The sequence below is a fragment of the Triplophysa dalaica genome, chromosome 11 (genome assembly GCF_015846415.1).
Source record: "Triplophysa dalaica isolate WHDGS20190420 chromosome 11, ASM1584641v1, whole genome shotgun sequence".
NCBI lineage: Eukaryota > Metazoa > Chordata > Actinopteri > Cypriniformes > Nemacheilidae > Triplophysa > Triplophysa dalaica.
In genome coordinates, this window is record NC_079552.1 from 18,240,694 (window position 1) to 18,252,772 (window position 12,079).

The 12,079-nt window shown below is 37.6% G+C and overlaps 1 protein-coding gene across 6 annotated transcripts in view; it reads left to right on the forward strand.

Annotated features, from left to right (window-relative positions):
• The window catches only part of LOC130431205 (KH domain-containing RNA-binding protein QKI), an 85,671-nt gene that overhangs the window by 16,786 nt on the left and 56,806 nt on the right, over positions 1-12,079 (forward strand). For all 6 annotated transcript variants that reach the window (XR_008908177.1, XM_056760082.1, XM_056760081.1 and 3 more), the window contains exon 2: positions 3,555-3,697. Coding sequence is in view for 5 of the 6 variants with exons in the window: in XM_056760082.1 (XP_056616060.1) it covers positions 3,555-3,697 (143 nt within the window). In the remaining variant the exon portion in view is untranslated. The remainder of the gene's footprint in view (positions 1-3,554; positions 3,698-12,079) is intronic.

Here is a 12,079-nt window from a genome sequence, read left to right on the forward strand (position 1 = left end):
AGCCCAAAGAGTTAGGAAATATACGAAGTTGTAATAAATTGACGTTTTTTCAAATTAAGTTATGCTAATTCTCGCACATCTGTGTCGATGGAAGCTTGAATAGATCTGTTACACCATGAGCTTTTGTGTATGTCAGTGCACGTAATGTGTGCCAGAATGTGTATCAGTATGTGCGCAGGTGGCTCCTGCGTGCTCAGTAGTGCGCTAAGTCCAACCCTTGAGGCCAGTGCAGGAAAATGATTGAATTCTAAGGGCAAGAAAACTGACAAATCGCTAAAAAACGCCCTTAAAACGCTGTAATAACGTTGTCCATAAATCACCACTGACAGTTTAAACATCATCCAGTCTGGGGTCCGATCTGACCGCTGGAGAGCCCTCTCTAATCAGCACAGGAAGAAAACAACACTATGACCATCATGCGTTCTCTTCTGTTTTTTGCCTTCAAACACACTTTTTGATGGGAGCATCTATAAACATGTCCTCATGGCCCAACACAATCTGACAGTATAATTAAATCACTCAGCATGCACTTGCAGCCATCGTCTGGGCTTCCAGACTGTCTGGTAAATGAGTTTGACTGTTCAGTAACAAAATATTTTCCCTATGTGTATTTCAGGGGTTTTTACAGCCTTTTGCGCTATGACAACTGATGGCTGGAAGTAACTTTAAAAAAGTAGCCTTTAAAAGCTGGAGGAAAGTGGAGCTTAATTCACAGTTGTAAGAAGCAGTGAAAGGTGCGTTTTCAGCTCCAGAGTGGAAGAGGATAATCCTTGGCATCTCTGCGGTGATATACTGATGGAGTGATATGGAGTGCGGTGATATACTTTGTGTGAAATGGTGTTGTGTAAACACAACCTTAGTGAAAAGGCAGCAGGCTGCTACTGCACTGGTTAAAGATTAATTATATTTTACATATGTTATATTATAATGTTGAATTCATTTTAAAATGAATCTAATACAATATTTCAAATTTAAATGTTTTATTGATATTTAATAGAAATTAAATAGAAATAATATTTTAAATTAAATTGAATTGTGATATATTTGTTTCTAATAATTTTTTTATAAAATTATTATTATCATAAATTTCAGAACTAGTTTAGGACCAGCTGACTCTAATCGACTGGCAAATCACAGTTTAACCAATTAACTGTAACATGTTTGCTTGGTCTAATACATTCCATGGACAAACAAATTGAAACATTGTCATTGAAAATGGTCATTCCCCAGTTTACACATTTAACATTTAATAAAGAATAAAAAGAACTGTAATAAAGCTCTTCAATTAGGAGTAATGAATTAATGTTCCATTTTACCTATTTACAAACCAACACCATTCATGAGAGGTCCAAGGTCCCTTTCTAAAACTGTCATGCTTACTAGCTTATCCTAAATAATCAGGCTACAGTCATAGCCAGACGACAGTCTTCACCACTTCTAACTGTTTGTTTCAAAATTTTACCATTTGTTTCAGTGTTTTATCAATTCGAGGTTGCAGTCAAGTAATTACCTTCCCTCTAAAGTTAACAGAAAGAGACCGGTCCAGAAGCAACACTCGTTCACTAATAATTAAATCCGTTTTCACGGATCCATTGGCCCTTGAACAGATGTTCCCACACGCTGCCTCTAACGTGCACGTGCCATCATTCTTGTCTGCCCAGCCTTTGAGAAAGTTCTCCCTCAATGCCTCTGTCTTTTTTGGCAATGTCCTTCGATATCATAGAGAAAATCGTAAATCACTTCTGATAACACTGTTGCCGTAAAACCCAAGCCTGAACCTCACTTATGGCCATCAACTGGGGTCTTTTAAGCTGTGATTTATTGAGACCGGACCACTATTAAATAGCCGTTTGGTTGAAGTGTCTGTTCGAGCAATGGCTCCCACTTACTGTAATGTATGGGTGGAAGCGTATGGATTGTCACATGAGCACTATCCTAACCCATCAAATCACACACAATTACAGTTTTAAGGAAATCTGCCCATGACTTGGGAAGTATTGTCAAATTTACAATTCGAAAGAGCAGTTCATTCTGTGTTCTGCGTATTCTTGTTATAACTTGGTGTGTGGATGTGTGAGTCAATGGTAGTGTGCGATCTTTCTGTGGGCCTTGGTTTGCCCCAGAGACTTCCACCAGGGAATTCATCCTCCAGTAATAGAATTACACAACAGTTGCAGCAGCTTTGGATCCGGATATTTAATGTCTTTTATGATATTTTGTCAAGCTGTTAGTGATAATTGTCTTTCTAACCACATTAGCACTCTCTCTCCACCACTATCTCACTCTTATCTTTCTTCCTCTCAAGTCTGATTTTGTCTTCCTCTCAACCTCCCTTTCAGAAATGGGCAGTTCTTACTCAGTTTATTCAGTGAGAGAGGGGATCCCATGTAATGATAGTGACTGCCCGCTCTCCATCTGTCCTTGTTCAATGTACTTGTACAATGTGCTTTTTGTCAAACCTTTGGTGTGGAATTTCCTGTTTGGCTGAGCAATGGATGATATGGAAATTTACACAAATATTCCCTGCCAATATCCATAAAACCCAAGCACCATTCTAAAATCATCGCTAATAGCGCACAAATCATCTTTAAACCCACAAGGATGTGGGTTTAAAACAAGAAAACTGTTTGGCCTCAAAGACCCACAGCTATGTTGCTGGGTGGCAATATGGAAGATTAAAGCTGGATTGCAGTTGAGCGACAGGTTTTAGCAGCCCTTGGGCAAGATAGATGTTCAAGTCTCTTGAGGTAATTTAGGGGGCAGTGCTATCCTCTCAGAAAGCTCCTGTGTGGTTCTACTAACCTACAAACCCAGTAACAGCTGTTTATAGATGGAGGAGCTCTCTCAACCCATCTCATATTGCCAATGTTCTTGCTGAGGTGGCTTTTGTTTATGTTGTTGATATGTACTTACAGTCATGCCGTGTTTAAGAGTTTTATAGACGGTTTCATCGGACGCGTGCGCCTGGACTGCCGTTAACTTCTGGTCTGTGTTTGTTTATCAGTCTGGCTATATTTTATTTAATTTATGTTCGTATTAATTAATAGTATTATTTTATTGAATAATTGGCGATTTGTTTAATTTTGTTAAATGTTATTTTTATTAACTAAACAATTTGTTGAATGCTTACAGTACTTCGGTCACATTTAAAGAAACGGTGTGGTACACTGACATCTAGTGGCTGAGTTTGGTACCTAATTCTAAATTCAAAATATTGGAGAGGCAAGTTTAGCCAAGTAACGGTTCTTCTCGGTTACTTTTGCTTGTTATCCCAAAAAATATACATTAGGCCTATTTGTGAATGTTTAACGGAAGGGCAGTTCACGAACACGCACATGCGCAGTAAGGTTTGTTTACATTGTCGCTTTAAACCGTCTATAGGTGGGATTATTAACAATTTGTAACTCTTTTGTAATGACAATGCCAAGTTCTTATGAGCTGTGGCAGGTAATATATTCCAACAATACCTAGGAGTTTCTAAATCTATTCATGCCCAGTTTGCATTGTGATTGATGTAGTTAGCTCACATTGCTTTTTTCTCCTCCTTCTTTCAGAGATCAGCAGGGTACGAAAGGACATGTACAACGACACATTAAACGGCAGCACGGACAAGAGAAGCTCTGAGCTCCCAGATGCCGTCGGTCCCATTGTGCAGCTCCAAGAGAAACTCTACGTGCCTGTTAAAGAATATCCTGACGTGAGTCGTACAACAAACACACTTGAGATGATGAACACCACAAATACTAAGACACGTTTTAAGGTATTTGTGCTTTTGAAAATGAGAGAGAGCATAATAAAAGGAAACAGAAGGGTTTCCGGACGCTTAATCTGTTTCGATTTGTAGGCTTTAAACATGTAATGCTCGCAATGTGAGAAACTGCCCGATTAACAGTGCCAATCATGTCTGGGTGTGTACGCAGACCAACATTTATCAAAAGAACAAACCGTGCAGTCCTTTAGTAAGATAACTGACAGATATTGAAATACATATTATAATAACTAGAATGAATAACCTTTTATTGCACAAAACTATCACGGTGACACTAAATGGAGATTTACGGATTATGCATAATAATAGAAATACTAACAGTGCGATTTAAAGTCTACCAGTAAATGTCCTTGAATTTATTGTTGAAGTCGGTTACGCAGGTGCTTTGATGGCTGTAGCAGTGGGCCATTAGAGAAGATGAATTCAGAGATGCAACTTCTCATAGATAGTTTACCATGCTGTCTAAAAGCTGTCAGATCGTCTGCATGCTAAATCCTCTTCTGCTCCTAAATTCACTCCATGTGAAGCATCGACACTAAAAATATTACATCTGAAACAAAAATTACAAACATTGTAGATAAACAAATCGACCTAAATAACTACACCAGTAAACAACTTGTCTAAGATTAATCGCATGATTGGATAATTTATTGGATTTGTATAACATGTGAAATTCCAATGTGTCAAATAATTGAAAGTACGCCCTGAGTGTCCCAAGAAGCTTTCAATCAGATAAAGGTCAGAACTTGAAGGTCACCTGAAATTATTTACAAATAAATCCACACGCTTTCTTTTTACCGAAGCGAAATAAGTAAATGGAATAGTAAATAACCGTGCCGCTGCCCAGTACAGTCTTTATTTAATTACAGAGACATACAAGTCAATGTAATCTAGTTTTCTTTGCATTAAGACATGGGCTCACATCCAGTATATTGATTTCATTAAGATGTACTGAAGAAGGGAGGCTGCACAAAGTCTTTGACTCCACTTTATGAGCCCATTTAATTTATCGTGTTATTAAGCTGATGGCTTGCGGTTGGCTTTTGCTGTACGTCTGTGCAATAAAAAAATTCTTCGAGTGAATATATAAGTGCAGTGTCACAACTGAAAAGCGTGTTAGTGTTGATGAATGGACGAGTAATATGCGATTTATCTTAGATATAATTTATTCAGCAAGACTTATGAACATTTTTTAATATAGCTCTAGGTTTCCCAAGAATATAAATTCTGACATTATTTACTCACTCTTGTGTTGTTCACAGTGACTTAGTTTTGTGAAAAACTGTGGTTTTTGAAGAAAATCCTGGAGGCTCATTTTAAACCATGAAAGTGAATTCGGTCACCTCATGGCACACACATCAACGACGTCAAATATGAGTCAAATAAGAGAGAAATAAGCTACAGTGGAAGGAAAGATTATTAGTGAACAATAAAAAGTTTGAATCAGTCCCACACAAAAAAAAACTATTATGTGACTACAAAAGTCCCTATTCACTGTACTGAAAATGGTTTTGAAAATGTTCTGAAAAATTCCACTTGGGTTTCACAAAAGTAAAATACAAGGTATGAAAATAAGTCAATGAAAAAATACTGTGGAGTAAATGCTGACAGAATTGTTCTTATTTTGAGTGGAACTGTTTCTTTTAATTCAACGTTTGTAAACTGCATGTTGTCTCTGTCCTAACAAAACCTTGTATATCCAAATCTGTTTTGATGATTTTTTTTATTTTTTATTATTAAATATCGTGTTGTCAAAGTTGACAAGCACTTTTTAATGTTTTTATTAGTTTGATATTTGCAAAACCCAGCGATAAACATAAAGGATTAATAGTGTATAATAAAAATCACAAAATATGGAAATAAAAGGTTTAAGGACATCGACAACGTAATGATGGATTCCATTGAAATCATTTCCAGGAGCCTTTTCCTCCAGTCATCAGACATGTGTAGTACCATGGCTGACATTGAATTCTGCCTCTCTAGTTTGTGAGTCAGACCCATTCAACTGTATCACCAACAACCCAGTCAGTGGTTAACATATCTTTCAAGAAATCGCCGTCAGATCCTGCTGGCCTAAGGCTCCGGCTCTTGGGAGCCAGTGGACTCGCGAGCTGATTGATCCCAATTAACTTATTCTGTCCAAGATTGATACCTGCATGGCCAGGACTATATTGGAGTCTCTCCAGCAGAGGTGTAAACACTGTTTGGGATTAAAGCCCTCCAACTTTCCTGGTTCGAGTAGGGCTGTTTATCTGCCTATATTTCCCTTGAGAGAGGGCCGCGTTGTTTTCCCGCCACCGGAGCTGTCGCGTTGCATGTCTACAATGTTGACTCAACAATCTATAGTGTGGTCACGCATGCTTGTTTGATCCAGGAAGACAATCTATACACCAATGGTGCTTTACAGTGATGCCATAGAAAAAACATTTTTGGTTCCACAAAGAAGCATTAAATCAAAGGTGCTTTAAAGAACCATCGCTTTCTTACCTTTTTATAATCTTTTATTCACCACAAAGAACCTTTTGTGAAACACAAAGGTTCTTCAGATGTTAAAGGTTCTTTATGGAACCTTTTAGACAGACAATGTTCTTCTACGGCATCGAAGAACCTTTTGAAGCACCTTTATTTTTAAAAGAATATAAGTCGAGAAGGTTATTCCTTTGTAACATTTGTCAAATCTGGTCCCAAAACACACAATGCAATTCTTTGTGTTTTAAGTTTTTCTGTGTTTTTATGCTTTTCTTAATTTTGTTATTGTACAAAAATATATTTTATTATAAATTCACTTAATTGCCTACAAGACGGTAGAGCTTTCTGTAGATGTTAAAGCATTGTGGGTTATTTAGTCTGTGCTCTTAAAGGTCTGAGAGTTGGCTAACGCTGCTGTTAAGTCTATCGGTCTGTGTGTGCGTGCATGTGTGTGAAGCTTCTGGCTGCCCTTGCTGCTCTGAAGGACACCCAGGATCATTATTAGTGAGTTTGTGTTCATTAAGAGGTGGAGAGTGTGAGTGATAAAATGAGGAGTACTCACACAGCCATCATATCAGTGAAGACCTCTATTGATGTGTTTCTATGTCGAACTTACTATTTGATTGTTGAAGTACAAGACTATCATATTTAGAATTGTTTGATATGTGACTGTGTGGTGGTCATGGATGTTGGTTGACCTCTGGATTGTTTATATGCGTCATTAGAATAATGATAGAATACTGTTTTGTTTTGTTTTAGTTGTAAATTGAATTGCTGATATAGTTTGAAGTTGCTGACTTTGCAGTACGACAGTATGATACATCAATATCACTGTGTTTTTTATTTGGATATCACAGTATGTTTGCCAAATATTATCTTGAGAGATGTTAGACAGATGTTTAAAGCTTCTCTTATTCAGACTTCAAAATGAATTTATGCAATTTATTTATCGGACATTGATATTTATTCCAGATAAACATATATTTTTCCACACCCATATCAGAGCTTTTTCTTTTTTAGTAAATGTTCTACAAAACGAATGTCATTTTTATAAATGGAATTGAACATGAGGTAAATGATAAATATTGACCATATATGCTGTCTATGTTGCTTATAATTGGGACAAACCAAACGTGTTAAGCGTTTTTTGCATTCATTTTAATTGCTTTTTTTTTGCATAAATGTGAATCTATAGACTGGCAAATATTAACAAAAACTTTAAACTTTTTAAATTAATCCTTTATCGGAAAATCTAACTTGTAACAGGACTTTGCTAGTGTCAAGTTGATTCACAGAAATACATAAAATTAATATTTTTGCATGACAATTCAATCGAATTTGACTGATGGTTAAAACAACGGTTTGCTTGAGACTTAGCCATCACTTACGCGAGAATCGATTGCAAGAGCATTTTTACGTAAATTGGCACGTTGCATCCTGCTTTCGTAATAGCAGTTATTACGTTCAATTTACCAAACAGTACCACTCGTTTTTCATGAATGAGGTACAGGGTTCATATGAATATTGACCCCAGCAGGGCTTAAAAATCTCTAATTATTTTGTGGCAGGCGCCCGTTGATAATTCCAGGTCAGCGGCGGGATGACATGATAGATTTATAGATGAGGCAATGTACGAAGGGAAGAGCGTGAAAGAAAGAGTGAGGAAGATAAGCAGCCTGGGACGTGCACGCGATGATGAATGTGAGGGTATGATGAGGTCGGGGAATCGGGGCAGAGGAACAGCGGCCTGCCCTGCCTGATAAAAGAGAGAGAGCGGCCTCACACGCACTTCGAATGCCCCACACACACTCGTCTCCCAGACAGGCACGCAGCGGCACAGAAATTAATTTGCTCCTCCAAACTCGCACCGTGTCGCGCCTCTCTTGGCAGCGCGCACCCGTTCCGATTTGCTGAACAATGTTATTAGGCTGGGAAAGACAGCCGTCCTAGAAGAGCGGCTCCACTCGCCATGATTGTTGCCTTTCATTCGAAGGTACAAATCTACAGTTATTGTTGTGTGTGCGCGGGAGATAATGTTGGAGAGAAGATGCCGGGTCATGGAAGAGCGCTATAAATACTCTGCTCAGGGTCTTGGTGGGGACAAAGCTTTTAATTGTTGAGTGGCGAGCAGAGCTTGCCTTACGAGGGAGCAGGCCGGCGACTTTTGTCATCTATCATTTCTCTCAGTGTGTCCTTTTCTGGGTCATACACGTCCACAGTCGACATAAGCAACTGTCTCTCATTATTTATCATTATAAACATGATTGATTTTGCCTCCACTCGTCTTGCTAGGCTTTAGTAGTCCTTCAGTATGCGTTTTTAGATAGGCTACTTCAATCTGCTATCCATAACTGTGGTTATTTCAAAATGAGTTGAACAAGTACATCAAAATAAGTGTGCAATACTCTTCTTACTGTACTATGATTCACGACTGCATGTTTATAATAATAAAGTTAACGATACATTATAGTTTCACCTTACCTAACGTGTCACTCGGAGATGCTGCTATTTCGGGAATTTTCAGACGATGTGTGAGGGTCTTTATGAGAGTGTCCTTGCGGCCTCATGTATATATGTAATTCTAAATGGCAGTGTGTTGAGATGGTGTGAGAGTTGTTTTGTCATGCAGAAGATTTGGCCATCTGCCCTTCTTCTCTCCAGGTGTCATTGTTTTAATTAAATAGGTATGATGGGATGAACCCATAACTCAGAACTGAATGAGGGCCTAATGGAAGCAAAACTACTGGGCATTAATATGATTAATATGACTTCATCTTTTATGCGTGTGTGTGTAAGTGTGTGTCTGTGCATATTGTGTGAGAATTTTTGACTCTTTCAAGCACAACACAATTTAAAATGACATCTATTGATATTAGAGTTTCAAGTTTAAAATGAGTTTTCATGTGTGGAAATGACAGAGAAATTTTTTAAAGCCTTGAAAGCCTAGAAATGTATTTATGTAATACATCTTTTAAACACCTGGTTGTTATTTCATGCATATAAAATACATTTACAGTACAACAATATAACTGTTCAAAAAGACAAATATGTTATCAATAATAATAACAATAGTAATATCATTAGTAATTGTGAATAATTAATACACAAAATAATATGTTATACTAAATTAGACATTAAATAACTATAAATAATAAAAAATCTTAAAACATCGACAGAAATTATCCATAGAATGCAGTGCAATGCACACATTAAAAAGTTATCAAATTATGGTAAATCTGTTTATATGCAAAGTAAAGTCAAGGCAAGAATATTTTTTTCTTTCCTTCTGTCAATTTTTCAGAAGGATTCATGAGTAAATTGACCTAAACAAGAATAATTTAAAGATGTATAGACTGTCTGGCACCTGGCCCGAAGTCAATTTTATGTATATAATTCGTTATTTAATTTATATTCATATTCATTTATGTCAATATTTTATTATACATTCATTGTATTAAATTAATTAAAAGATACTCAACAGTTATTGATTCTTTGCTGAGATTTGCCGGAAGTTAAGTTTTGGCCACATAATGTTTGCTTTGTTGTTGCCGCTGAAACGGCAATTTCTGAATATAAAATTATAAAACTAATAAACTTCCAAATCACACTAAATTCAAGACTAAAAGTTTGAGTTTACTTAATATATGTCTGTGTACTGTGCATATGAATTTTCTATTTATAAAAACATATGCAAACACATTCCTGTATACATATTTAGGAAATATTTACATGTATTTATTTATATTTACCAATAATTTAAATGATGTATTATTCATTTTTCTATTTTTCTTAAATGTATACATGTGTGTATACTATGTGTTTATTAATTGTTTGACAGCCCTAGAATCATTTGTAAAGAACTGTGATTGAACTATTGTCAGAGCCAATATTTCCTCCCCTAGTGTATGTTTTCTCAATCCTGGTGCACAGACACATTACAGTACAGTATGTGGTGTTGTGATATGAACAAATGGTTTCAATAAGGCAGAGTATTGCCTGAAATAAGATCACAGACTCCAGCACCTACATAACCTCACCCAGCAAAAATGCTTTCAGCTGTCTCAAACACACACAAGCGTGCGGCTGCGTCAATGGCAGGGTGATGCAAGCGAGTCTCCTCATTACTCTGATATTAATAAACAATAACACGCACAAAGGGGAGAGGTGCAGCGGCGTTTTGGATCACCTCGCAGCTAATGAAGGTTAATTAGGGTTCATTAGGACATGATGAGCGTTCACAACACCAATGCAGACCGGTGATGGTTTACAGCTGCCGGGCACCTTGCATCACCTCTCTGCACTGTCAGACCTGGTGCATTCAGGACACATGAACATCAGTCCATAGCAATGAGAGGCAAGTCAATGATCGAATATGTAATATGTGGATCAGGACATACAATACTGTTATGTGATAATGTATTTCATTATGAGTGTTTCATAAGAAGTCAATTTCACAGGGAAGACAAATCAGAAAATGAGTTGGGTTTATTTAATGTCTCAGATGTTTCACAAAGGCAGTCATGATTTAAAATGGAGAGCAACTTGTGATGCTAAATATTTATTGTTAAATTAAATTTGTTAAATAACGGTGATAACACAGGTTTAAAATATTGTTGACTTTTTTATATCATGTTGTTAAATGTCAAAAAGTGTCTTATATGTGACATCTTATACCATGAACTCCAATGAGATTCTTAAGTTTTGACCCAGCTTCCCGAGAATGCGATAATCACCCCCCCCCCCTTGCACACACTAACAGAGTGAAATTAGAAAACCTGCAGGGAATCGACCAATCAATAACACTCACTCATTATCAGCGCAGGAAGCTTGGATAAAACGTTTGAGATCAAGTGTTGTAGATACGGAGGCATACGCTCGGTTAGACGTCTCTTGTCCTCATTACGAGCCCCCGTTCCCCCGTCAGAGGAGAGATGTGCTTTTCCTCCCCTTCCTTGTCCCGCGCAATAATGAAAACAAAAGACATCCTGCAGCAGGGAATCAGAGCGCAGTGCTATTAGAAGCCATGCAATAATTAATTTGCCTATTACCAGAGCGGAGTCGTTTATCTTCATAAGATAATGCCATCACTCGCGGTCTGTGGCAGACTCGCATGCGCGCTGTCTTAAACGACCCTAATTACGTCCCCGCTGCCTATTTTATTGTAGTTGATGGAAAACACACTTAATCTCCACTGTGCAGAATGAGTAAATAGGGCCTCGGTCTTAAACAGCAGATATCAGAGATTCCATTAACGGCCCTTGCTTTTGTTTCGGGCGGCGGAGCGCTAAAGAGCTGAGGTAAACTGTACGGAGATCAGGCTGATAAGTCAAGCTGGCTTTACCCGTTGCTGTTTCAGTCTTCCTGATAGAGGGGACGTTCGGAGTGAAAAAGGCCCCTGCGATGCGATTATGAGTCCCATGTTCTTGTTGCATTTATGAATTAAATAGTTTGGGGGTTTTACAGAGCATCAGACCTGAAACGTATAAAGAGTTTCACATTGGCGTGAAGGTGGATGTTGTGTAGGGGTAACTGAGTCTGTCGGAATTCGGATTGCTTGGACATTGCTCTTTTATAGCTCAGGAACTTTAATGGAGGTTTCAGTTTTATAAACATTTTTTCTGATTTTCTCTGTTTACTCACTGTCCCGCCAAGGACAAGAATGAATATTGTTCTCTGGATGCAAGTGAACCAATGGAGTGCTGTGAAGCTCCATGCAATGTCCTGACATCCCAATCAATCCCAAAACTCAATATGTGTATGGAAAGTTTCATTTGTAGGTTTTTTATTGTGGGGTAAACATTTTAATTCCAGATTGCTTTACATGGTGCAGTAAATGTACAT